Genomic DNA, 27,472 nt, shown 5'->3' with positions numbered 1-27,472 from the left:
CGGGTGTTAAGGGGTGAGGCAGGACGGACTCCTCCCAGTGCCCAGGGAGCCCTGCGTGAGTGATCCCAGAGTGCCTGGCGGGGGCAGATACCTGATTGCCAAGGAGCTCTGGGGAACACCCTCTGCAGACCCCACATTGAAGGGTGTCTGCTGGAGCAGCCTGGCAGCCAGCCCCTGGTTTGGGGCACACTGCAGGCAGGGAAAATGAGGGGCCGTGACCAGGGCACACCACACTGAAACTCTCTTCTCTGTTTCCCAGGGGCCACAAGGAGCACGGTGGGGCCAGTGTAGCTGACGCAGGAGGCTGGGCAGGACCTGAATGCAAAGGGAGCTTAAAGCTGGCTGTGCCATGTCCTTCAGTCCTGCGCTCAGCATAGGGAAGGCCTGGCTGAGATCTGAGGCCTGGCAGAGTCCACCGTCGGGGAATGCGCGGCAGAATTCTCCTCTGGGTGCAGATTTGGTTCCCAGAATCTCCCTGTTGGTGTGTGACTGCTCCTCGATGAAAACCTGCCCTGTGTGACCTGGCAGATACTAGAGCATGTTAACTCTGAACCCTACTGATGGCATGTGCACATTTACTTTATGTCCTAAGGTGCATCACCAAGGCTTTGAGGAGGGAGCAGTAAGGAGCTCTACCACATTTGGGGATCAAAGGATGCCATGGGGGCGGGCTACAAACTGTTGATTGCTTTAGCGGAAGAAGCCAGCTAGTGTCTTCTCCCACAATCTCCCGATGCCTTCATAGGTGCCAGCCCCTTGCTGTCCCTCCACAGCTGCCATGCCCTGCAGGCTCTCCCTGGCAGTTCCCATGGTGAAATCTCGCAGCGACCAACAGCTTACGGCAAGCGTGGAAAGAGCGCCTGGCTATCCAACCGGGGGCCTGCTGCGCAGAGGGCGAGGGGACTCTGTCCATCATCATTAAGGCACAGAATTTCCCATCTGCTGCACCAGAGACCGCTGAGTTCAGTGGGGGGCCTGGCCACTGAGTCCAGTGGACCTGGCATGGAAACCGGTGGGCCACAAAATCCAGGGGGGCGGGCCACTGGATCCAGGGGTCCAGCTGCAGAACCAACAGAGTCCTGGGAGAAGGTGACTTTGCTGTTTGTACAGTCATGTCCCCTGGGTGCCTGCCTGGGCTTTGGGACCCGAATCCCACCTCTGCTCGGTATATTTGGGGAGAGCCCTCTCCTTCCTCTGCAGGGATCTGGAGCCGTCCGGCCCCTGCGTGGTTTGGACCAGATCTTCCCAGGGACTCCTGCATTCGGCAGTGAGCCGGCATCCCGGGCACCTTGGCTTGTGCACTCTGCCATTGGGGCGGCGTGCTGAGCGGGTGCCGCAGAGGGGGCGTCCCAGAGGCCGATCCCAGCGCTGGCTGCGAATGACTCTCCGACACCGCTGGAAGTCTCCCCTGGTCCTGTGGTGCCTGAGCCGGTGCTAGCTGCCTTGGGCAGCATCTCCCCTTCCCCAGGCAGGATGGGGTTACAGCGAATGGCGCTGCCCTCTCTGATCCACCCTTCTCTGGAAATGGGAAGGGGAGGCTGGCCTTGGTTCCCGCCACAGAGCTAGACAGTTCCTCCAGCTGCCAGGCTTCCACTCCGACAGCTGTAGGGGAGAGGGGAAGGTGCCTGCTGCTGCTGCGCTCCGGGACTGGATCAACCCCACAATCCACGCCCCGCAGATTGGAGTCCCGGCGACCAGCCTCAGCAAAAGGAACTGCGTTGCCGAAGCCCCCTCTGTGTGGGGGGAGCTGGAGACCCTGGGGGGAGGGCAGCAGGGCGACAGTGAGGAGTCTCTGAGCTCTCAGGCGCCGTTTGCTGGCTGCAGCGATCGCTGGGTGTATTGGACCGATCCGTACAGCCCAGCCTGGACCCCCCACTTTTGGATGTGGGGGGGGAACTTCTCCAGGGCGTCGTGGGGGCCTGCTGGCTCCCAGCCCTTGGCCTGCTGCCTCTGACTTCAAAGCTGACGCAGCCACAACCTTCTGGTCTGAATTAAGCCCAGCTGTGCGGAGCTGCATTCTTTGGGGCTGGCTCCTGCTCCCCCTCCACCCCCCTGTCGGCAGCACATTCCACCGCCCGCTCCGGAAGCCCCGGAGCTGCCCTGTCCTGACAGCTGCGCCGCATCTGCCTGCTGTGGAGCCCGGTGACCCAGCTGCCCTGAAGGAAGCGAGAGCGACAAACAGCCCCCCACCGGGTCCTGTCCCCACACAGCCAGCCAGCCCGTAGGCCAGGTGAGGCCAGGATCTGTGCCCTCCGGGGCTGGGGGGTCTCTAACTCTGTCCTAGCCCCCCCCGGGGGTGTGAGGCTTCCATGGGGCTTGCCGGTGCCTGCTGCCTGCTGCCGCTCTGCCTGCTTGTGGGGCTGCTGACCCCTAGCCCAGGGCAGCCCCCGCCGGAGTTGACGGATGACGAGATTGAGGAGTTCTTGCAGGGCTTCCTGCGGGAGGTCAGCCCCGAGGGCGAGGAGGAAGCCGGGGGGCGGGGGCTGGAGGAGCCCCCCGAGCCACAAGGGAGGCTGAAGCCTGCAGGGAAGGACAAGGCAGCCAAGGCCCCCACGGAGGTGGAAGAAGGTAAGTGTTCTGAGAGCAACCTGGGCATAGAGGGCCCGATCCTGCCCCACCCCACCCTCTTTGGTCCAATTCTGCCTGGCTACCTTGGGGCCTGATCCTGCCCCACCTACCCCCCTTGGGCCTAACTCTGCCTGGTCCCAATCCGGCCCTGCCCAGCCCCCTCGAGACCCCATTTCCTACATCCACTCTGCACAGGTGTGACTGGCACCCAGGAGCTTGGCAGGGGGAACTGGGCCTGAAGGGACTTGCTTGCAGCTACCTAAGGCCAGCAGAGGGGCTCTGCTGACTGCGACGTGCAGCTCGGGATGTGGGGTTCCTGCTGCCTGGCTCGTGCTGGGTGCCCCTGGGGAGATGGGGAGTGGGAGAGCGGAGCAGCCAGTGCCCCTTGCCGTGCTGGGCTTCCCAAAATGCCTTGGGAGCTGCCGCCCCTTCCCCTCGACCCAGGCCGGTCGGCGCTACTGGGGGTTCCCAGCTGTGGGTGACAGGCTGGAGACTGGACCACAGGGCTCGCCAGCCTGGGTCAGAGCTGGGTCCACCCAGCCCCGGGTCCGGTCTCTGACAGCGCCAGCCCTGGATGCTGCGGGAACCCTGCTGTGATGGGACACCCCGGCCGTCAGGTGGGTGTGGACTGTCCCTTCCCAAGGAGCGACGGGGGCTGGTATTTGGCTCTTGCTCGAAAGAGATGTCTGGAGATCAGCACCTGGTCGGTGGTGTCCTCCCAGCAAACCGGCCTGTTAGTGTCTGGGGCAGTGTGCTCAGCATCCCTGAGGCAAAGCCAGGGGGCAGCCACGGTGGAGTCTGTGCCCCCTGGGGCAGATCTCCCCCTCTCCCCCCATGTAGATCCCAGGGCACACTCACCCCCTCCCCCATCTGTCACAGTTACAAGAGAGCAAACCCCTGTATGGACAGTGTCTATTCATCCCCTCCCCCCGCAATCCCAGCTTCCCCCTGCACTGCATGAGCTGAGCTGCTCCCCCCCTCCCCTGTGCCGATGGCCCAGGTAAGGAGCAGGGCTGCAGGGGGGCTAGTCCATGCTGTCCCTGTTAGAGGGGTCGATGGAGGGTCTGGCCCCTAGGGCTGAGAATCCAGCCCCACCTCCCCCCAAGTGTTAGCGCAGAGGGTGATGTGGGAAGCTGATATCCCAGTGTCCCCCTCCAGACAGCCACAGGGGGGCACAGGTGAGGCGGTTACCCTCGCACCAGGGCTGTCTCTGGGACCAGCTTACAGGTGGGGCAGTCAGATAGTCACAAGAGTGATCCAAGGCCAGGCTCCAAAATGTCCCCACTGAGCTGCCTCTAGGGGAGAGCCCAGGGCAGGAGGGGAGCCAGGCCCACACCCCCAAAAATCAGAAGCCCAGAAAGCATGGGCTTGGCGGAACAATAAACGCGACTGGGTACTGTCTTTGGGGGAAGTGCCCCCGCGTGTGTGTCTGGTGGATGCATGATGTGTGTGTTCATGTGGTTCCGTCCATGTTTGTGTGTGTGCACGTGGTTCCCTTGATGCATGTGTTCGTGTGCCTGCCTGCTTCCACTCTCAGCCTTAACACAGCTCTGCCATGCAGCTTTCCTGGAGGCTGGCAGGAGGCGCCATTAGCCTTCCCCAACCCTCAGCCGCCCTGCCCCATGGCGTCCCCCCTCCATGCTGACCCACAGCAGCAGCTCACTGGGTGATAGCAGTGTGAACCCCGCCGCATGGGGTGTGTGACTGAGAACTAGAACATTTAGAGTTTTCAGTGGAAAAAAATCAACCTCCCAAATATTTTGATTTGAAAATGGGAGCCCACCTATTCCCCTGCAACCCCTCCTGCTCATGGGACTTGTCATTTGGGTGCAGTGTCCTCCCATTGGCTGCTGTAGGCCCAGCTCCCTGGTCTGGCTACATCTCCCATGATGCACAACAGGTTCCCCTTTTGGGGAGGGGCTTGGAAGGAGTGTGGCTGCGGAGCATCATGGGAGACGAAGTCCCCTGGGGAGCGTGGTGCATCGAGGAGAAGAGGGGAGCGAGGCAACTGAACTGCATCTCCCATGGGGCATTGCAGGATCCAAATATTGCAGGTTTCGGGCATTGGTTTTTCCACTGAAATCCCCCCACAGGAAAGAGAAGCTTTTTGCAACAACAACAACAACAACAAAACTGGTTTAGTGGAAAAGCCAAATTTCTGTATGGGCTTGATGGAAAACTTTCAGCTGGCCCCTAGCTCCATTCTCTCTCCCTCCTGTGTCCTGAGGAGGCTGTATCATCCCTGGGCTCTATGGGGGCTGGTGCCTTTGCCAGGGCTTCCACCAGGTTGTGAGCAGGTCTCAGAGCACAGTGGGCAGCTGGGTTCACTTCCCCCTGCTCCCAGTCCCCATGGCGGGGTGGAAGAGCCGTATGGATCGGGTGTCGAGTGATGGGGCAGAAAGGGGAATCCTGCACGGGAGAGCTTTGTGCTGCCATCCTTACCAGTGCCGTGTGCTGGGTCTGAGCTGACGGGCATTGCAGACACTGGGGAAGAGCCCAGGGCCGGGATAGCTGGGGGTTGTAGGTCAGGATTGAAGGGCATGGAAGAGCTGGGCGGGGGAAAGGGATAGCCGTGCACATGCTGTCTCTCACCAGTGCTCCCGATCGCACAAGCCCCTGACAGCACGGCCCCTCTGGGCTTTGGAAGTGGGCTGCCCGCTCCATCCCGTCAGCTTTTCCAGGCCGAGGCCTGCAGAGCGGGGTTTGGCTGCTGCCCCAGCCCTCGGGCGAGGTTTCCCTGCTCAGCGGCTGCTGGTGCACAGCCTGGACCCTGGCGGGGGCTCGCTCTGTTTTGCTCAGTCTGTGGGGCTGCGCCAGCTTCTCCAAGGAGGGAGGCTGTGCTCCCCGAGCAGGACAGGAAGGCTTGTCTGAGACAGCCCTAATGGTCTGTCACCCAGGGGCAGGGCCCTGGGTTAGGGTAGGTTGCTGGAGAGGTGTGAGCTGGGGGCCGTTCATCACAGGGAGCTGTTAACTCGGGAATCCAGCGATGGCACACTGCTCTCCTTGCACATTGTTTTGTCAGAAACCTGCTGCTTGTCTGCTTAGCCATGGCTGCCGAGTGTATCAGCCCCGACCGGGTCGGGTGTGGGGGCATCCAGTCACTGCCGAGGTTGGGCAGACAGTGAGGAACTCCAACTCAGCTTGTGTCCAGAATGGGGCTTCACCCAGAGGCCCAGGGGACGAGGGAGTGAGGAGGAGGAAGGAGCCCTGTATCCTCTGCATGGGGGACTCGTTCCTCCCTGCAGCCTGCCCTGGGCATGTCAGTTCAACGGGGCCATGTGAGTGTCACACTCCTGGGAGGCGCTGGACAGCCAGCGGGCACTCAGGGCGGTGGAGACATTCTGCCCCGTTCCCCCAGGAGCGGGAGTGGCTACAAATCCCAGCCCAGAATTGGGCCCTCTCTGCTCACACACCAGAGGACATGGGAACACTGCTGCTCAGAGCTTTGGAATGAGCCTGTGGCTGCCGCGGGGCGACGGGGCCGTTACTCAGCAGCCTCCTCTCCTTCCTGTCAGCCACTGAGTCATGGAGCGAGGCCTCCATGTCTGGCTGGAGCTCGCTGGAGCCCTGGGCCGGGGAGATCTCAGAGCCCCCACCCTGACCACATGCCTGAAGAGCACCTGCCTCCTGGAGTGCCCCCTGCATCACACACCAGTCCACGAGGGGCCTCCGGGCAAGGGCACTAACAGAGCCAGATGCCCATGCTTCCCACTCCCCCTTCAGCTGTTCCCTATTCCCCTGCCTCCATGTCCAGCTGACTGTACACCAAGGTCCTAGCTTCTGTCCTGGGTCCCATCCTGGGGTCAGATCAGTGGGGCTGGAGCTGGGCAATTATGCCAAGGCATTTCCTGCTCATCTTCCCCCCATCTCTTTGGCGCTGGCTTTCTGCCTGTCCTGGGGAGCATGGATTGTTCCCAGAAGGAGGAGAGATGATCTGTGACTGCTGGAGAACATTCCCAGAAAGCAAACCTCATATTCATAACCGTGGGAATTCGCTGGGGCAGCTGATTGCTCTCGCCCCATCAGGGAGTAGAAACAATTCTCAGGACCATGGTCTCCAATCAGTAGAACGGGAGGTTTGAACCCCCCCGCCCCTTCCCGCCCCCCAAGCTGCTTGCTGAGTAAGTGAGCGGCCGAGAGTGACGCACGCAAAGAACCCGGCTAATCGTTCCAACGGGTGCCCTCTCGGTTTGCAGACACACTGCGGCCGGATTCGCTGGCTGAATGACGAGCGCGATAGGGTGGGCATGCTGCAGGGTTGGCACGCTGCAGGGCTGGCACTACCAATGCCGACTATTCACAGCTTGTGAGCCTGGCTCCAAACAGCGGGAGATTTAAAAATTCTAAATGCTGGGCTGCTTCTGCGTGGAAGTGGTGGAGAATGTGGGCAGGGCAGCCTAGGTCATCGTGTGGGAAATAGAAGGAACCCAAGGCAGCTGCTCGGACACAGAGGCTGTAGACTATGGTGCTGGCAAGGCTGGGTGCCCAGTGGGCCGTGGGCATCAGAAATCCCCAGTGGGTATTGTTTAATGTCCTGCTGAAAGGCAGGGGAAGAGACAGGCCCCAACAGAGTGTGGCTGCCTTCATGTGTAGAATGACAATGACTCCCTGGGGCCCAGCTGGGTGGGGGCAGGTGGCCCCACAGACCCAATAGGGAGAGGCCTGGGGCCCAGCTGGTTGGGTGGGGGCCAGAGACTTGCCTGGGACTGACTCTTTCCTTTTATACAGGGACAACTGTGAAGGTTAAAGAGAAACCTAAGAAAGGGAAAAAGGAGAGGCCTCCCAAGCCCACCAAGAAGCCCAGGGAGAAGCAGCCAAAGGCCACCAAGAAGCCCAAGGAGAAGCAGCCAAAGGCCACCAAGAAGCCCAAGGACAAGGACCCAAAGGCCACCAAGAAGCCCAAGGAGAAGCAGCCAAAGGCCACCAAGAAGCCCAAGGAGAAGCCTCCCAAAGCCACCAAGAAGCCATCTGTTGGGAAGAGGCCCAAGATACCACTCCCCACCCAGCCCTACGAGGAAGAGGAGAGGTACCGGCAACCCGAGAGACCTCTGATCCCCCCACCAGCCGAAAAGGATTACGACCTGCCCGAGACTCCCAGAATCGCCTCACCCTATGACGAGGAAGAGGAGAGGTCCCGGACCTATGGGGAACGGGACAAAGGTAAGTGCTACTGATTGGCTGATCAGGTTGCCAGTCACTCAGCACGAGGCGCCCACCTGCCCCGCACTCCTCCCCGCCTGGTCCCATTGCCTGCCGCCTCCCCAGAACCTCCCAACCTCAAGGGCGACCCCCCCAATTCCTACACACGACAGGCTCCTCCCCCTTTAGCATGAAAGGACATGACCAAGTTGTTACCAATCCGTGAGCATCACTAAACATGCTGCATGGCCAATCTGAGTGGTGGCTTCTCCCTGGAGAACACCTCGTGGGCATCAGAACAGTGTCTGGGGTGACAGCTTCCTGCTTGGTAGCATCAATGTCCCTTGGAGTAGAAACAGGGCCAGGAGGCTCTCGGGTGCCGTCACTGCCTCTGGCTGTGTCGCGGCTCGGGATTTCCAGGAGGCAGCAGTGTTGTGGAACTTGTGCCTCAAGACTGGGTTATGAGTCTTTTCTGGGGCATGTTCGGTGCTGTTTCTGTCCACTGAGGTAGCGGGCCAGGTGCAGTCACTCCAGGGCTCCCCCAGTTGGCTTGGTCGTCCCGCACTAAGATTTTCTCACCCAGCCTGACTGCCTAGCCACAAATAATCACATCCACCTGATTCTTATGAGCATCAAGTTTAACCAGTCCAGGCGAGACCCTAAATCACCTCCCATAAACAACATTGCTGGCATCTGATTTGCAATCGCATGGGCTTCGTTGCTATAGGCCAAGAAAAAATTGCAATATTGTGTGGTAAGCCAGCTTTATTGGGGGGTCCTAGTCTAGATCGCTTGCTTGAATGTCTGCAGGAACATTTCTGCCAGGACGGTGAGGAGCTGAGGTGCCATGTTTGATACCATTTATCTCGACAAACAATTGGACATCTTTGGATGTGAATTAGGTTCCGTTGTCACCATCTGCTCAGAAACTCCAGTCCCTGAAAAGCCGACTCCTAACCCTCTGCGCTGACCTAGTGGAATGCACACAGAATGCTGCAAGTCGGTTAGGTTGGGCACCTACGGCAATATATGGCCCTGAAAACGGTCCAGTATGGAGCACGTTTAGGCATGTGTTGCGTTCGCTGACAATCTTGACGCTTGTTCTGGCATTTCCTCCATTGTGTATCAATCCCTGCCCACCACCTGGGACTCTTGGCCAGACTTTGCCTTTTTGAAATTCCCAAATAGTCTTTGTCTAATTCTTGGAATACGTGGGCCCTGAGCCCCATAGGAATAACCACATTCGCAACCTTGATATACACGTAACGGTTCTTTGTGAGCAAAGAAAGATGGACACAGCTGTCCGGGCATATTACTCCATCCACTCCTTGAAATGTCCTGCTCTTTCACCAGCACTGGGTCATTGTTAGGGTTTCATTGGCCATGGCAAGGGTGCCACATAGAACATATCTACTTGGCTCTGGTGCCACTTCCGTGTGCCAGCTTACCTGCCACTTTCCAGCGGGCCAGCATGTCAAGCAATCTGCATTCGCATGTCGGTTGGCCCTTTTGAACATCACCCCTCTCTGTAACCATGCTGGAGTCATTGCCGGGTCTCCTTTAAAACCGAAAGCAGTGGTTGGTGAACCATTGCCCACCCAGGGATTGGTGACAGTTTTTAACTCCACTCGGAGCTTCTCGCTCACTTCAAGTACAGCTCTCTTCCCTTTTGCCAAGAGATCTAAGGCAGTGTGATCTTCCACCCCTTGTGAAATGACTGCTCCAGTTCCATAACGTGAGGTGGCACAAGCTATCTTCATAAGCAAAGGGGTGCTGTAGTTGGTAAGGACCCTTCCTGATCCTGGAAGCTTCTTGACTTCATCAAGAACCGTGGCTCACTGTAGACCAGTGGTTTTCAAACTTTTTTTCCAGCGACCCAGTTGAAGAAAATTGTTGATGCCCGCGACCCAACAGAGCTGGAGATAAGGGGTTTGGGGTGTGGGAGGGGCTCAGGGCTAGGGCAAAAGGTTGGGGTGCAGGGATGAGGGTTGAGGGGTGGGACTGGGAATGAGGGGTTCAGGGTGTGGAAGGAGGCTCTTGGCTGGGGAAGGGGGTTGGGGTGCAGGAGGGGGGTCAGGGCTCTGGGCTGTGGGTGCAGGCTCTGGGGGTGGGGCCGGGGATGAGGGGTTTGAGGTGCAGGAGGGGGCTCCAGGTTTGTGGGGGAGGGTACTGGGCTGGGGCAGGGGGTTGGGGCACAGGGCTGGGGCATGAGCTTACCTCCAGCGGCTCCGGTCACTGGTGAAGCCAGGGTGCAGAGGCAGGCTACCCGCCTGTCCTGGCACCACAGACTGCGTTGCGCCCCGGAAGCGACAAGCAGCAGGTCCAGCTCCTAGGCGGAGGTCCGCAGGCTCCGCCCTCCCCCCCAGCTCCCATTGGCCAGTTCCCAGCCAATGGGAGTGCGGAGCTGGTGCTCGGGGTGGGTGTAGCGCATGGAGTCCCATGTCCCCCCTGCCTAGGAGCTGGACCTGCTGCTGGCCACTTCCGGGGTGCAGCGCGGTGTCAGAACAGACTATTAGTTTTTACTGGCCGGCTGCCAGGGTCCCTGGGTACTGAGCAAGGTGACCCAGTGCCTTGCATTCTGCGACCCAGTACTGGGTTGCGACCCGAAGTTTGAAAACCACTGCTGTAGACGGACAGGGTGGGTGAGGTCTTTTACTGGACCAACTTCGATTGGTGAGAGAGACGAGCTAATGTCCACTGTGCAACAGCTCATAACCCGGTTGCTGTGTTAAGTAAGATCCGTCAGTAGTAACTGACCATGCCCAGAAAGGAATGTGAGTGGGACACGTGTCGTGGCTGGGATGCCATAAGGACAGCTTCGCCTTGCTCTTGGGATTTGTGCAGCTCATCTTTGTCCATGGAATGGCCACCGTATGCAACTGAATCTTGGAAAAAATCCCATTTCTCCTTGTTTGCCCCAAGCCCACATTCAGACTCACAGAGACCTCTGGGAGGTTTCTCCAGGTGTTCCTCACCCCTAGCTCTTGTGATCAGTAATGCTGAGCACTGGCAATGCCCTCTAATAGCAGGTCTAGAGCTCGCTCCCAGACAGCAAGTGTGGATGCTATTCCAAACGCCTGCCAGTGATGTTGGAATAAGTCCTTGTGTGTGTTCATCGCGCAGTACTTGTGACAATTTTCAATCTCCATTTGTAGATAGGCTCAGGGTCGGTCGATCTCGGAGAGACGCCTCCTGCCAGCTAATGAGGCAATTATAGCCTGATTTCCAGGCCAGGGATACTGATCTTTATGCAGTACCAGGCAACCTTGAAATCACCACAAATGTGGCCAGCTGTGTTCTTTTTCATAGAATCATAGAATATCAGGGTTGGAAGGGACCTCAAGAGGTCATCTAGTCCAACCCCCTGCTCAAAGCAGGACCAATCCCCAGACAGATTTTTGCCCCCGATCCCTAAATGGCCCCCTCAAGGATTGAACTCACAACCCTGGGTTTAGCAGGCCAATGCTCAAACCACTGAGCTATCCCTCCTCCCCCTTTTTCACTCCATTTGCTCCAGTTGACCTTGGGTATAATTCTGGAGTCCTAAGTGCCCTATGGCAAAATGCACTGGATGAACATTGCAAGATGTAGGAATTGCTCCCTCTTCAGGCACAAGTTTTGCTGGCAGGTGTTTTAAGGTTTTGATGCCCTCCTGAAAGATATCCTCTGCCTTGTCCAAGAGGTTTGTTTTGGGCCAGAGGCCATACAATTTTGTAAATCTGCTGGCATTTTGAAATCAACGGGAATTAGGTGCCTAAACAACTTGGAGGATCTGGACCTTTATGCTCTGCTGCCCACCTGAATCTCTCTCAGCCACTCTGTCAAATAATACCTGACCCTCTCGCTTCACAGCAGAGAGGTTTAACAGGTGCTGTACACACTTGTATGTTGCGTTCAGTGTAATAATCGCCAGGGGAGTGAGGACTTCCCCATGTATGTTTTTAGTAGCACCAAGTTTTCTGCAAAGTCCCCTCTTTAAAGAGCCTCAGATTATCCGACACAGACATGGCAGACCCGGTATCCAGCTCCATTTGATGTCTTGCTCCGTCTGGTGTAAAGAAATCCCACGGACCCTTTATTGTTACACAAACTGTTGGAGAGATGGAACTGGAATTGGAAAACGTTCATAAAAGGGCAACAAAAATGCTTAGGGGTATGGAACGGCTTCCGTATGAGGAGAGATTAATAAGACTGGGACTTTTCAGCTTGGAAACTAAGGGGGGATATGAGAGAGGTCTATAAAATCATGACAGGTGTGGAGATAGTAAATAAGGACGTGTTATTTACTCCTTCTCATAACACAAGAACTAGGGGTCACCAAATGAAATTAATAGGCAGCAGGTTTAAAACGAACAAAAGGAAGTATTTCTTCATACAACACACAGTCAACTTGTGGAACTCCTTGCCAGAGGATGTTGTGAAGGCCAAGATATAACAGGCTTCAAGAAAGATAAGTTCATGGAGGATAGGTCCATCAATGGCTATTAGCCAGGATGGGCAGGGATGGTGTCCCTAGCCTCTGTCTGCCAGAAGCTGGGAATGGGTGACAGGGGATGGATCACTTGATGATTCCCTGTTCTGTTCATTCCCTCTGGGGCACTTGGCATTGGCCATTGTCGGTAGACAGGATACTGGGCTGGTTGGACCTTTGGTCTGACCCAGTATGGCTGCTCTTATGTTCTTATGCCCCAGCATTCTCTGTGGACTCCACGCCGTCCCTGGCGAGCTGACGAAAGCCCCCGGGCTTGTCCTTGTGAGATGGTGGTTGTGCGTTTTGCACATCACCTGTCTGCGCCCCAGTTTGTTGCAGCTTCTGCAGGGTTTGTCTGTGAACCAACAGCCTTTTGCATGGCAGGCCGGTTTGCCACAGCAGGAGCATGCAGACAGAGCACTGTCCATTTTGGGCTGACCTCCCATTTATTTGTTGCCCGGATGCTGTTGCAGCTCCCAGGCATTTTTAGCAGCAGTCTCCATCAAGAACACAATTTCTAGTGCACATTTGAGGGTTAAAGCAGCCTCAGACAATTGCTCCGTCTTGCAAACCGCACAGTAACTGAACACCCCATAGAAACGCTCTCCAAATTGGCAATGCGCTGTTAATGTCTTTGACCCAGCCGCAAATTCAGGAGTTGCTGTTTGGTTCTATTTATAAAAGCGGAAACACTCCGCGGTGCCCAGGGGCTGGGGGGAGGCGACTTGGGAGAATTTCCACAACCTCAGCAAACATCTGCTGAGTAAGAGAAACCTGGAGGGTTGTGTTCCAGGTTATTAGCTGTAACCCTCACTGCCGCTGAGTAAAACCACCACTTTAGTCGTCTCACTTGTACCATTAGCTATTCTGTGCTGTTCCACTCAGCCAGCGAGCTGGGCTAGTCCTCTCCAGAGCTGTCAAGGGCATTTTCCCCAAACAGCCAGATGTTTTTAAACCCTTTCCCTGCAGGCCCGCCTGGTACCAAGCACTTAGCCCCCCGGGGACTGTCCCCGCCGGGTACCGAGCGCCAACCCCCCGGGGACTGTCCCCGCCGGGTACCGAGCGCCAACCCACCGGGGACTGTCCCCGCCGGGTACCGAGCGCCAACCCCCCGGGGACTTTCCCCACTGGGTGCCGAGCGCCAACCCCCCCGGGGACTGTCCCCGCCTGGTACCGAGTGCCAACCCCCTGGGGACCATCCCAGCGGGTGCCAAGCGCCAACCCCCTGGGGACCGTCCCCGCCGGATGCTGAGTCTCTTCCTGCAGAGACAAGGCCATGTGGCTTCTCCAGGCCCTGAGAGCTCCTCCTTCTCCTGGCAGGGGGGTGCTGAGCCCTTTGCCGGGCCTGGACCCCTGCTGTGTGGCTCTCGGTGCAGGGATCGAGAGGGCTGTTCAGTCCCGGCCCCTTGCCTTCCCGCCCCTCCCCAGCCCCCGGCCCAGTGCTCTGAACTCCTGCCCTGTGTTTTCCAGATGGATTTCCCGAGGAGCCGGATGAGTCGCGTTGGGCTGAAGAACAGGAGCCGGGGAGCCGCCGGAGTAAGAGCGATTCAGGGAGGGGGAGGGGAGTGGGGGTTGCGGGGTGGACCCGCCCCCATCGCAGCACTGCCCTGGCACTTTGCACAGGCTTGGCCCCATCTCCCTTGGGCACAGGAGCCTGGAGCAGCTTGGTGAGCTTTGGTGGGAACAGCATGTGCTGCTGAGAGCTGTGGGGGGCAGAGGCGCAGGAGCGAGGGTGACACATGGGCAGCGTGTGGGCCATGCAGCGCGAGGGCAGCAGGGCAGTGCATGGGCATGGGCGGCTGCAGAGGCCCTGGCGCAGCAGGAAGGTGCCCGGCCCAGAGGACCCCTCCCAGCCAACAGCTTTTGTTCCTAGATGAGTTCCATGAGCCCCCGACGGAGCCGTGGGAGCCCAGCAGGGAGGACCGGAGACCGGCGCCCGACCCTGGTGAGCGCTCGCCAGCTGCGTGGGGCCTGCCCTGGCTGTGTGCCCCTCAGTTCCCTGTTCTGAACCCAGAGCGTCCCCGTGGCCTCGGGGAGGGCAGGAGAGTTTCCAGGAGCCCCCAGCCCTGGCATATCCTGTGGGAGCCCTGGGGGGGGCCTCTCCTCGGGCCCACGGCCCTGGTGCAGCCTCCCAGATGGGGCTGTAGCAATGACTGCGCTGCCCTCTCCTGCCCGCAGTTTAGCTCCAGCCTGGCACAGCAGAGAGCAGCCCCTACTGTGTCCCCCCCGGCCTGGCCCCCTGTCGAGCTGGGTCCCAGCACCCTCATGGGCAGCAGCTGGTGACTGTGTCTGTCTCTCTCTGCAGTGCTGACGGAAGAGCCTGAGCCGCCCACGCTGGACTACAACGAGCAGATTGAGCGGGAGGACTACGAGGACTGTACGGGGCTGCTGCTACCTCCCCGTGGCCCCTCCACCCAGACCCTCACTCCCCTCTGGGCCCTGGCCCCGTGGGGACAGCCCTGCCCTAGAGCAAGCGCACACCAGAGACCCCCCCCCACACCAAGAAGAAGGGGCCGGCCTGCGACGCCCCCTGCTCCCCTGGGACGGGGCAGCGTCACCTCCTAGGCCCCAGACCCCCAGCGCTGCACAGCCCCATCCCCTGTGCAGAGCCCGGAGCCCCAGCCCTGGGATCCTGTAAGACGGCTCTTAAACACTTGATACCCCTTGGGCCAAAGTCCTACGGGGCCTGAGCCTCCTGTGCCCGGCATCAGGCCCCCTTTGGACTTGGGATGGGGGTAAGTGATGCCCACGGTGCCAGGCGGGGAGGATCAGGCCCACAGTCCCTGTGCGGGGACGACAACGACCAGGGCTGCTGGCATCCGAGTAAAGCTGCCAGGATCCGGCCTGCTCTGCCCCCTTGACCCCACTCGCAACGGTGAAGGGGGACCCCCCCCCGACACTGAGTGCCCCTTCCTGCCCCAGGATTGCCCCGGCTCTCAGACGGCCTGGTAGAAAGGCAGCCCTGCATCTGCTGGCCAGGCTGCTGCCCCGTTCTCCCCAGGGGGGCGTTACCCTTCCTCTTGCCAGCTCTTTCCTCCCACTCTGGACACTGTTGTCCCCTCATGCCACCTGGGAGCCCCCTGCCCCAACCCTGGGAGAAACTCCCTGGTTAGAGCCTCCGCTCTCCCTCCCGCAGCAGGACAGTGACAAACCTACGTTCCTTCCCCCCAGTCGAATACGTCCGGCGGCAGCAGAAACCCAAGAAACCTCAGAGCAGAAAGAAACCCGAGAGGCCGCCGTTGGAGGTGGAGGAGAAACCAAGTACGTTTCTTCTGGCCCCGAGTCTTCCCCAGCCAGGGAGGAAGTGGGGTGGGGGACAGGCAGGGGAGAAAACCCCCTGAGTGGGCCACCACTGGAGGGGTCTGAGGCTGCCCTGCATCGGTGCAGAGGCTGTTGTGTGTACCGGCACCAAACCAGAGGGAGTAGGGAGCCACCCCCCTCCCCATACTTTTTAACAAGAGGCACATAAGCGCAGAATTCATGTCCTCTGAAGATTGTTTTTCCCCCACAGAATAATAGTCTGCTGCGGAGATGCTGCAATTACACCTTTCACCCACCAGGGGCTGCTGTGTCACCAGAAGAAAGGGCAGCTGGCTTGGGCAGCCACAGGGAGGGAGGGGGCACTTTGGCCTTGGGCCCCTCCCCCTTCTACAAAGGTTCCGGTGCCCTGGGTCGTGTGCCCGCTGGTCAGAGAGGTGCCCACTCCTCATGCCCAGCTCCCCATGCAAAGCAGCACCTCCCCACTGCTTGGGTGTCTGGGCCCTTCCCTTGGGGCCCACAGGCTCCGCTGCATGGGGAGCCGCAGGAGCGGTGCCCTTAGGTGACGTGCCCAGGCCCAACTAGACCCTTGGACTCTGCTCCTGCCCCTTAGCCACACATCTGTGACCCACACAGCCTGGGAACCAAGGACCTGCTCTGTGCGGGAGGGGCTGGAGTGCTCAGATACTGTGGTTATTCTGGCCCCCTGCAAAGTCCCCAGGGGCTAGTGAAGCAGAGGGGCAATTTAGGGCAGCCCTCAGGTCTGCTCCAGCCACTGTCCCTGAATTCACCTCAGACCACAGGCCTAGCGCCCTATAATGCCACAGATCGATGGGGAGGGGTTGTGGGGGTTGGACCACGATCTCTCCTCTGAAAGGCCCCCTGCCTGCCCTGTCGTGGGCCACACTGTACTGCGGGCAGCCGAACATTAGCCCTCAGAGGGTCTGTCCTGGGCTAAGTCCCCCCAGCCCTGGCGGCTCTGCCTCGCCGGCACCTGGCCGTACTCGCCTCCCTGGGGCTCACTCGGCCTCTCTCCTCCTCCTGCAGAGCCGCCCGTGGAGCCTCCCCCTCCGCCCCCCGAGAGGGACTACGATGAGAAGCTGCCACTGCCACCCCTGCCGGACTACGACGACAGTGAGTGTCGGCCGCCTCAGGACGGGTCCCCGGCCCTCCTGCCCCAGCACCTGGGCTCCTCCCCCACCAGCACTCGGCCCCTGCCCTTCCCCCCAGCACCCTGCCTCCCCCCACAGCTCTCTGTCCCCCTCTCCCCTACTTCGGACCCCACAGCTCTCTGCCCCCTTCCCTCCCCGTGCCCTACACCCAGACACCACAGCCCTGGCCCCCGTATGATCCCGCTCCCACCCCCGCCATGGCCTGGCCTGCCACCCAGACAGTGCATGTAGGCCCAGGCAGCATGACGGGCCTTAGGCCAGCTGGGGGAGATCTGGCATTTCGCCCCCAGGAGCTAACAGGGGCCCCAACCCCAGTTAGAACCAGCAGACAGGGGGTCCCCCCCTGGAGGGCCATGACTGGGCAGGGCTGGGGTCTTGCGGGGAGGGCTGCCCAGTGCCCACACGGCCCAGCCTGGGTGCACGGCAGCCCAGCATCACGTCCTGTGGCATCCGGCGGGGCCGATCCCTGGCGTTCAGCAGCAGCGGTCCCTCAGCGCATCCCGCTCTCGCCCGCAGTGGAATATGGCCTGCCCCAGCCCAAGAAGTTCCCCAGCAAGAAAGAGGGCGAAGGCGAGATGGAAACAGACGAGGAGCGACTCAAGCCACGTAAGGAGAGGGCTTCCCCCAGTGGGGTAGGGCAGGGCACACAGGGGGAGGGGCCAGACACATGGGGTGGGGCCATGTTAATTGTGGGTGGGGCAAGGAACGTGGGGCTGGGCCATGCTAATTGTGGGCGGGGCCAGATATGCTGACCGTGCATGCACTCCCCAGGAGACCAAACCCCTGGCCATGTGGGCTCCCTTCTCCCAGGTGGCCTGTGCTGCTGGCTGCCCCTGGCCAGGCGCTGGCCCGTCGGCTACGTGGGGATCCCCAGGGACACAGTTCTCAAGTGGCTGGGGCAGAAGGAACCCACGAGCCTGGTCTAACCCTTCCTTGGCCACATTGGCCTTGACCCTGCCCCTCTCCGCTCCTGGAGCAGGAAAGCCCAAGAAAGGCGGCAGCAGCAAGGAGGAGGAGGAGGTGGAGGTGGACACGGATGACAAGTGGGCGGAGGAGAAAACCAAGGAGCGGAAAGGTGAGTGCGGAGCTGCCTCCCCGAACCATGTCCTCTCCGGAGCGGGGCCACATGCAGGACCCCCAGCAGGGCTCGGCCCCGCGGCCCCGTACCCAGAATCCCTGGCCCCGTGGCACCGTACCCAGAATCCCCGGTCGGGGCCCGGCCCCGTGACACCGTACCCCGAATCCCCGGCTGGGGCCTGGCCCCGGGGCACTGTACTCAGGACCCTCAGTGGGGCCCTCTCTCCGGCCTGGCCCTGCATAGGTCATTCCAGGTGCTCTGGCCATGCCAGCTTGAGTTAGAGAGAAGTGCACACAGTTCCCGCCCCCCACTCCCCCACCTCTCTGCCCTTCCCAGCCGCTTCCCATTCTGCTGCTCTGGCCCTGCTCAGCTGCCAAGGGGTGCAGGGCAACAGGCCCCTTTCCCACCTCTTCTCCGTGCCCCTGCCTGGCACCCTCAGTGCCTGCCCGGAGCAGGGGGCCCAGCCCCGGCCCCAGCATCCTCCCCTGCCTCTCACTAACCCCCCGCCCCACCCACCTGCAGGGAAGCCGAAGAAGCCGGGCGGGAAGAAGTGGGAGACAGATGAGGACGAATGGACGCCCCCGGAGGAGAAAACAAGTGAGTGACCCCCGGGCTGTGCCAGCCAGGGGGCAGAGCCACATTCCCCATTTGGAGAGCAGGGGGCAGGAATGATGATGGGGCAGGAAGGCGAGTGAGGCCGGTTGGCCCAGGGCTGGTTGATGCAGAAACTGGCACGGCTGGGTTGGTGCCCACACTGGGCCCGAGGGCCCCGGCAGAGGCCATGCCAGCTGCAAGGGGCAGAGAGCAGGGAGAAGTCCCCCAATCGCTCCGCCACCAGCAGCGGGCACAGCAGGGTCACTCCCGGGCAGGGGGCAGCTGGGTTTGCGGTCGTGGCCCTGAGCCGGGGAATGAGGGGGCCGGAGGGAGCTGGGCTAGCGAGGGCCTCCCCTGTCACGCGGGCGCTGCCCTCCCTGCCTTGCAGAGTGCCCCCCCATCGGGATGGAGTCCCACCGCATCGAGGACGACCAGATCCTGGCCTCGTCCATGCTGCGGCACGGCCTGGGAGCTCAGCGCGGTCGGCTCAACATGCAGGTAGGAGCAGCCCCATCCCCTGCCAGACCCACCCAGACCCGGGGTCGCCCCTACCTGCCATTGGCCTCAGGGCAGACCCTGCCCTCTCCCCTCTCCCTTTGCCCACCCCTCAGGCCGGCTCCAACGAGGACGATTTCTTTGACGGCGCCTGGTGCGCAGAGGACGACACCCGGGCTCACTGGATTGAGGTGGACACCAGGAGAACCACGAAATTCACAGGGGTCATCACACAGGGCCGGGACTCCCAGATCCAGTAAGTATGGGCTGGGGGGTGGGTGTCCCAGATCCAGTATGTACGGGCCAGGCTAGGGCTGCCAACTGTCTAATCACACAAACCCAAACACCCTTGCCCTGCCCCTTCCCCGAGGCCCCGCCCCACTCACTCCATCCCCCCTCTCGCAGTCACTCGCTCTCCCCCACCCTCACTCACTTTCACCGGGCTGGGACAGGGGTTGGGGTGTGGGAGAGGGCTGAGCCTGGGGTGCAGGATCTGGGAGGGAGTTTGGGTGCAGGAGTGGGTGCGGGGTGCAGGCTCCAGCCGGGCGGCGCTTACCTCAGGCTGCTCCTGGGCCTAGGACTCGTGCTGCCTGACTGTGTCCTGAGGCCAAGATCCCTGTGCCTCCCTCCCCACAGACTCCCTGCCCCCAGCTGTGTCCTGAGGCCGAGATCCCTGTGCCTCCCTCCCCACAGATTCCCTGCCCCCGGCTGTGTCCTGAGGCCAAGATCCCTGTGCCTCCCTCCCCACAGACTCCCTGCCCCTGACTGTGTCCTGAGGCCAAGATCCCTGTGCCTCCCTCCCCACAGACTCCCTGCCCCCGGCTGTGTCCTGAGGCCGAGATCCCTGTGCCTCCCTCCCCACAGACTCCCTGCCCCTGACTGTGTCCTGAGGCCGAGATCCCTGTGCCTCCCTCCCCCCAGACTCCCTGCCCCCGACTGTGGCTGCCCCCAGCTGCCCCTGGGTGCTGAGTCCCCACCATGCTCTTGTCTCCCCAGTGATGATTTTGTCACCGCCTTCTACGTGGGCTTCAGCAACGACAGCCAGAACTGGGTCATGTACTCCAATGGCTACGAGGAGATGGTACGGGCCCTGCCCCCCGGCACCCTGCTGGGGGCTCCCATCCACCCCCCAGCTCTGCCCCCAAACCGGCCCCACCCTGCCCAGGCGGCCTCCACCGTGTCTGGGGCACAGCAGCTGTAACTCCGGCGCATGCCTCAGGCCTGGGGCTGGGGGTTGGGATTGAGGGGCACTGACAGAGCTGGGGGGAGCATCCCAGGGCTGGGGGTCGGGATTGAGGGGCACTAGCAGAGTTGGGGGGAGCATCCCAGGGCTGGGGGTCGGGATTGAGGGGCACTGGCAGAGCTGGGGGGAGCATCCCAGGGCTGGGAGTCGGGATTGAGGGGCACTGGCAGAGCTGGGGGGAGCATCCCAGGGCTGGGGGTCGGGATTGTGGGGCACTGGCAGAGCTGGGGGGAGCCCAGGCCTGGGGGTCGGGATTGAGGGGCACTGGCAGAGCTGGGGGGGAGCCCAGGGCTGGGACTGTGGGTCAGGATTGAGGGGCACTGACAGAGCATGGTGGGGGGTAGGGTTGCCCGGCACCTGCCTCTGGTGCCACACCTGACACTGCCTATTGGGCCTCTCCCTGCAGCTCTTCCACGGCAACGTGGACAGGGACACGCCGGTGCTGACCGAGTTCCCGGAGCCCGTGGTCGCGCGCTTCATCCGGGTGTACCCGCAGATCTGGAATGGGAGCCTGTGCATGCGGCTGGAGGTGCTGGGCTGCCCCCTCTCCAGTAAGAGACGGGAGCAAACGCACCCACCGGGGCCTGACGCTGCTGCAGCCGCGGGCGGGAGGCGGCTCTGGGGAGCTGAGCGGGGCCTGGGCACTGGGGCAGGAGGGATGGGATGGCTGCGGCAGAACAGGCCTGAGAGCCCTGCATGGGCAGGCTGGGCCAGGCTGCTGCTGGGGGGCTCTGGGGCCTGCAGCTCCTCACCCTCCCCCCCCCAGGTTGCAGTGACTCTGGAGATCTGGAGCAGCACTGGGATGGTCCTGCCCAGGAGCCGGCCCTGTGCTGGCTGAGCCCACCTGGCGCCCCAGAGGACAGGGGGCAGGTCCCACACCAGCGTCCTTGGCAGTGCCAGCGCGCTGAGCTCACCAACTGGCTGGAGCAGCTCACTACGAGGGGCTCTGGGCCGAGCCCTCTGGGGCTCTCCACCGCAAAACCTGCCTGAGAGGCTCCTGCACGGCACGGTCCCTCCCAGGCGCCAGGGTCCCTCCCTTTGCCTCCTGGCTCCCCGGGTCACGGCTGCGTGTCTGACCAGCGGCTCTGCCCCCTCCTCAGCCATCAGCAGCTATTACAGCCAACAGAACGAGGTGACGTCCACCGACAACCTGGACTTCCGCCACCACAGCTACAAGGACATGAGGCAGGTGCGTGTGCAACCCTCTCCTTGGAGATGGGGGTGGGGGAATTCACCACCCCCCCCCGCATGGCATTCAGAGCCATTCGGCGCTCGCTGCGCTGGCTCTGAGTCTCTGCCTGCTGCTGGTCTCGCAGGGCAGTGCCCAGCTCCTGGGGTATTTCCAGGGAACCCCCCTGCCCCCTCTGGGGGATTAGCACTGCCCTGGCCTCCTGCCGCATTGGCCAGGGCAAGTGCCTCCTATCTGCAGCATTTCCCAGTGCTCCAGCCAGCCCCGTGTCCCCGGCATCTCGGACCCTCTCTGCAGAGTCATTGCCAGGGACTGGCTCCCCCGTGTTCGGCCAGGGTTCAGCGTGACACTGACAGCGAGGATTGACCCTGGCTCCTCTCCCACCCCAGCTCTGCTCACAGCCAGTAGCGGCTCATCGATGCCGGGGGCCAGAGCTGCCTGGCGCCCGTCCGGGTGACATCAGCCGATTCCATGAGCCTCTTGGGGCGCCCGCTGCCCGCCCCACTGTGTATCCCATTGACAGCGGCTCCCCGGCCTTTATTCCCCTTGTGGGAGAGCAATACAGCCCCCCCTGCCCCCCCTTGCCTTGGTGGTGGCATGGACTCCCCACCCAGGGCCCCTCCATCCCCGCCCTGGTGCCACCCAAGGTGGGCAGGTGGGGTGGGCAGGCCTCCCTGCTCCCTGCAGCTCATGCCTCCCTGCTCCCCGCAGCTCATGAAGGTGGTGAACGAAGAGTGTCCCAGCATCACGCGCATCTACAACATTGGCAAGAGCTCCCGCGGCCTGAAGATCTACGCCATGGAGATCTCAGACAAGCCGGGGGAGCATGAGCTTGGTGAGGCAGGGCCTGGGCTGCGGGATGGGCAATGGGGCAGGGGCAGCAGGCAGACCCCTCTCACGTTAGCCGCCTCCGGCCTGGGGATTTCAGCGCAGCAAAGCACCAGGCCGCTGTATGGCGAGGGGCCAGGAGCTGGTGGCACTGGGCTCCTGGGCGCGTTGCCCTGCCAGCTCCCAGCCTGCCCCACACAGGAATCGGAGGGCGTCTCTCCCTGCATGGGAAGGAGCTCCTGGTGGGGTGGGATGCTGCCTGTGTTTGCCCAGCCCACTGTTCCCCTGAACCTGGTGCGCTGTGCCAGTTTCTGCGGGCACCCTGGGCTGGAGGGCATCACCGTGACCCCGCGCCCTCTCCCCGCAGGGGAGCCCGAATTCCGCTACACGGCCGGGCTGCACGGCAATGAGGTGCTGGGCCGTGAGCTTCTGCTGCTGCTGATGCAGTTCCTGTGCAAGGAGTACCAGGACGGGAACCCACGTGTGCGCAGCCTGGTGACAGAGACCCGCATCCACCTCGTGCCCTCCCTCAACCCTGACGGCTACGAGATCGCCAGCCAGGCGGTGAGAGCTCCCCCGTGCCTGCCTGCGCTGCCCCATGGCATGTCACGAGCATGGCCCAGTTACCAGCCGCACTCGGCCTGGCTCTGTGCAGGGACTCGGGCATGGGGGGTCCTGATGCTATGAGGGAATGGGGCAGAGGAAGCCACATCAGTCTCTGTCAGCTCCATTGTGCCCAGCCCTTGGGGCATGGCCGTGGGGGGGGGGAATAGGCTGGGCTGGGCTGGTGCCAGCTGCCAGAGGCCTGCTGCTGAGTGGGTCGTGCCCCTCCCCGCAGGGCTCGGAGCTGGGTAACTGGGCGCTGGGCCACTGGAACGAGGAAGGCTACGACATCTTCGAGAACTTCCCGGACCTGGCCAGCGTGCTGTGGGCAGCCGAGGAGCGGAAGTGGGTCCCACACCGGGTCCCCAACCACCACATCCCCATCCCCGAGCACTACCTGGCCGAAGACGCCCACGTGAGTGCCCGTGGGGGCTCTGGGTGCCCTGGCTCCCGGTCACATGTGCTGCCAGGAGGGTAGGGTGGCTGGGAACCCTGCCTGCAGGGCTAGTGGGGAAGGCAATCGCAGCCTGCAAGCAGGCCGGAGTGGGGCTGCTGGCAGGGAACCAAGCTGGCATTTATGGTGGAGCTACTGGGCAGGGTGCCAGCCAATGCCTGGCCACTTCATGGAGTGGGGATTAGCAGGGGAGCAGGTAGGCGTGGGCGCTGGGCAGAGTGGGGCTCTGCCAAGGGCAGGAGGTGGGGGCTTGTGTGCCTACAGGCCCCGGCTCTGTGCCCCCCCCAGGTGGCTGTGGAGGTGCGCGCCATCCTCGCCTGGATGGAGAAGACCCCCTTCGTGCTGGGAGCCAACTTCCACGGCGGGGAGAAGCTGGTGTCATACCCCTATGACATGGCCCGGCCGCCCCGCGAGGGAGAGGGGGAGGCGGCGGCTCGCCCGCTGGACGACTATGAAGATGAGAACCTGGATGCGCAGGAGACCCCCGACCACGCCATCTTCCGTTGGCTGGCCATCTCCTACGCCTCGGCTCACCTCACCATGACTGAGACCTTCCGCGGGGGCTGCCACACCCAGGACATGACCAACGGCATGGGCATCGTCAGCGGCGCCAAGTGGCACCCCCGAGTGGGGAGTGAGTGGAGGCTGGAGGGGGGGTAACGCTGCAGCAAACACCCGCCAGTCAGAGGTGCTGTGGCGGGGTGGGGGGGAACTAAGACAGACAGGGCTCTCTTTGGGGAGGGTGCCAACATCACCCTCAGCTGGGCACACCCCCCAAGGCCCCGTAGTGCTGGCCCCTCCGCTGGGTGCCCCTGCCACTCAGGCCACTCTAGGGTCACCCCCTCCTGACGTTTTCCAGAGCTTTGTTCGCAAGGCCCCGCATGCTGAGGCTCCCATCCCCCCACCTGGGGGTTCAGCCCCTATTGCTCCTTGTCCCCCCCCCCCCGGGCAGCATGGGCAGGCAGGGATCGCTGAGCTGGTCTCTCCCAGCCCCCCACCCGTGTTCCCACCGCTCTGGCCTGCTTCACCCAGGCCAGGTGCCCCCTCGGCTCAAGGCCACCCGCCCCGAGGCTGGCACCACTGCAGCCAGGCTGCCTGCCCCAGGGACCCTGCTGCCCCCTTAGGAGGGGAACACTCCCCCATGGGCAGGCTCCAGCCCTCCCTTGGCCAGTGCTGATGGCCCGTTCCCACTTCTCTGCCAGGCCTGAACGACTTCAGCTACCTGCACACCAACTGCCTGGAGCTCTCCATCTACCTGGGCTGCGACAAGTTCCCCCACGCCAGCGAGCTGCAGCAGGAGTGGGAGAACAACAAGGAGTCGCTGCTCACCTTCATGGAGCAGGTGAGCCGGGGGAACCAAAGCGGGGGTGTGACGATGTGGTTCTGGCGGAACCCAACTGGGAGTGCCAATTCAGGACAAATTGTTTAAAGCAGGGCAGTCACAGCCCAAGGCTGGGGTTTTTCCACCTCTAAGGCAAACCAAATCAGCCAGACAAAGAGGACTTTGGTCTCACCCCACTGGCTAATCACAAGTCACACAAGCAATTCCCTTAGACACTCCAGTTTCCCTGTATCACCACCAGTGCCACTCATTATGGGGATGACTGGTTATGAAAACCAACACCCCAATAAAAGAAAACGGTTCTCTCGATCCCAAAGAATCAAGCCCCAGACCCAGGTCAATATACAAATCAGATCTTACCCACAAATCACACTGTTGCCAGTCCTTTAGAATCTAACATCTAAAGGTTTATTCATAAAAGGAAAAAAGATAGAGATGAGAGCTAGAATTGGTTAAATGGAATCAATTACATACAGTAATGGCAAAGTTCTTAGTTCAGGCTTGTAGCAGAGATAGAATAAACTGCAGGTTCAAATCAAGTCTCTGGAACATCCCCCGCTGGGATGGGTCATTCAGTCCTTTGTTCAGAGCTTCAGTTTGTAGCAAAGTCCCTCCAGAGGTAAGAAGCAGGATTGAAGACAAGATGGAGATGCGGCATCAGCCTTTTATATTTTTTTCCAGGTGTAAGAACAGCTCTTTGTCCTTTCTGTGGAAAATTACAGCAAAATGGAGTCTGGAGTCACATGGGCCAGTCCCTGCATACTTTGCTGAGTTGCAAGGCATATTTGCCTTCTCTCAATGGGTCAGTTGTGTAGCTGATGGTCCTTAATGGGCCATCAAGCAGGCTAGGCAGAGCTAACACCAACTTGTGTGGGAAGTCTCCCAGAAGCACAGCATAATTTTGAAATACAGACTGTATAGAGCCAATACTCATAACTTCAACTACAAAATGATACATACATAGACACCATAATCATAACCAGCAACCCATAACCTGGTCTTAGACACCTTATAAGACTCCCTTTACCTAAGATTTGGTGCCACTACAGGACCTTGGTTGCAACCATGTTCTATATGGTCCCAGATTATATCAATAACGTCAGGGGGCGGGGGGATTGAGGGGGTCCTGCAGCAGCCCCAGTCTAACAGCCTTTCCCCCGGCAGGTGCATCGGGGCATTAAAGGGGTGGTGACAGACCAGCAGGGGGACCCCATCGCTAACGCCACCATCATCGTGGGAGGAATCAACCACAACATGAAAACAGGTACGGACGCGTCCCACCCCCGCAGCAGGTCCCTGGGCACCCCCAGCAAGCCCCCAGGCACCCCCATGGAGGGTCCCCAGGCACCCAGCCTCCCCAGTCTGCAATGGGTGCTGATCTCCCCCTCCACCGTGGGCACTCAGCCTGTGCCCACCCAGTGCCAGGCACTGCCCCCACCTCTCCCTGGCCTTACACCAGAGCACAGGTATCTTGCGGCAGGTATCTTGCAGCAGCTGTAAGTGTCTCCAAGCTGGGCAGCCCCACAGCGAAGGCTGGAGGTGCCCAGCCCTCAGTGGGAGGGGGGCCCTAACTGCGCTGGCCCAGCCCCCTGGCATGGCTCTGCAAAGGCCAAGGGGGAAGAGGGGGCATCCTCTTCCCAGAAGGGTGCAGACAACCCTGTGAGGTGCTGGGCAACCCCCCCGCTCCCCCACCTCCTGCCCCGTGAGCTCTGCTCACCCTTCTCCTCTCGTGCCCTTGCAGCCAGCGGCGGGGATTACTGGCGCATCCTGAACCCGGGCGAGTACCGCGTGGTGGCCAGGGCCGAGGGCTACAACCCCAGCGTCAAAACCTGCACTGTCCTGTACGACATCGGCGCCACGCAGTGCAACTTCGTCCTCTCTCGCTCCAACTGGAAACGCATCCGGGAGATCATGGCCATGAACGGGAACCGGCCCATCCGGCGCATCCCGTCTGGGCGGCCCATGACGCCCCAGGAGCGCATGCGGCTCCGCCAGCGGATGCGCCAGCGCATGCGGCTCCGCCAACAGATGCGCCAGCGCATGCTGAACGCCACCACCACCGGCGCCCCCCCCACGCTGGCCCCCACCACCTCCCTCCCCTTCACCTTCAGCAGCACCACCTTCGCCCCCTGGAGCCAGCCGCTGCCCACCGCTGCCACCTGGGAGACCGAGACCTACACTGAGCTGGAGACAGTGACGGAGCTGGTGATGGAGCTGGAGACGGAGGCCGGGGCCTGGGAGGTGGGCACAGGGACTGCGCAGCCCCTGACCACGGCGGAGACCTACACTGTGAACTTTGGCGATTAGGAGGCGCTCCGGTCGCTGCTGCCTAAGGCCTAACCCAGACGCTAGTGCCCGGTGGCCAGCTCCCTGCCCACAGCCAGCCACCCTTTCCTCAGCTGCAGGCACTGTCATCTGCTTCTAGAGCCCCGCGGCTCCAGGCAGCCTGCTGTCAACCCAGTACTCACCCCCACCGGCCTCCTGCTTCCATGCCAGGCTCACCACGCCGCTTTCTAGGAGTCCAGGGGTACGTAGCTGCCCGCCGGGGGCTGGGCATGGGGGTGCCTGACCCCCCTGGGTAGGAAACGACGGGATCCCCTTGAGACTGGGCAGCACCGGCAGCTGGCCAGGCTCAGGGAGCGAGGGAGGGTTGATGCAGGACTCAGCCCTGCACCGCCCAGCAGGGGGAGCTGGGACCCTCTCCAGGGCAGGGCCCAGGAGGCACGGGCAGTGCAGCCCCACAGGCAGCTGGGTTCCTCCACGCAGTTCCTGTTATACGAATAAATCCAGCTACGTCGGTAAAGGTGCCAGCTTTGTCTTCTCTCACCTCGCAGGAGACGCCCTGCGCCAGGGAATGGGGAGGATGGCTTGGCTGGGCAGAGGTCGAGAGCTGAGGGTGCTCACAGCAAGAGCCCCGTTGGTGAGGCTGCAGACAGCTGGCGGTGGGGCTGCAGAGTGGGGCGCAGCCCAGACCCACCCTGCCGGGGACCCGGGGTCGCTCCCGCGTCCCGTGGTGGTGAAGCTGGAATGGCCAGGCC

At 61.5% G+C, this 27,472-nt stretch overlaps 1 protein-coding gene across 1 annotated transcript; it reads left to right on the top strand.

Moving 5' to 3' along the window:
• Positions 1 to 1,551: 1,551 nt before the first annotated feature.
• AEBP1 (AE binding protein 1) lies at positions 1,552 to 27,237 on the top strand. The gene is made up of 22 exons (XM_039524207.1): positions 1,552 to 2,568; positions 7,297 to 7,728; positions 13,649 to 13,714; positions 14,052 to 14,123; positions 14,484 to 14,555; positions 15,350 to 15,439; positions 16,484 to 16,570; positions 17,125 to 17,214; positions 17,588 to 17,683; positions 18,209 to 18,283; positions 18,669 to 18,778; positions 18,892 to 19,031; positions 19,772 to 19,856; positions 20,425 to 20,569; positions 21,119 to 21,207; positions 21,919 to 22,042; positions 22,403 to 22,599; positions 22,874 to 23,053; positions 23,381 to 23,726; positions 24,295 to 24,434; positions 25,599 to 25,698; positions 26,176 to 27,237. The coding sequence occupies exons 1-22, from the start codon at positions 2,310 to 2,312 to the stop codon at positions 26,739 to 26,741; spliced, it is 3,561 nt and encodes a 1,186-aa protein (XP_039380141.1). The 5' UTR covers positions 1,552 to 2,309; the 3' UTR covers positions 26,742 to 27,237.
• The last annotated feature ends 235 nt before the right edge of the window (positions 27,238 to 27,472 follow it).

This window comes from Mauremys reevesii, linkage group 2 (assembly GCF_016161935.1).
Source record: "Mauremys reevesii isolate NIE-2019 linkage group 2, ASM1616193v1, whole genome shotgun sequence".
In the NCBI taxonomy this organism is placed as follows: Eukaryota; Metazoa; Chordata; order Testudines; family Geoemydidae; genus Mauremys; species Mauremys reevesii.
The sequence above is the reverse complement of the archived record's forward strand: the minus strand, read 5'-3'. Positions and strand labels throughout refer to the sequence as shown.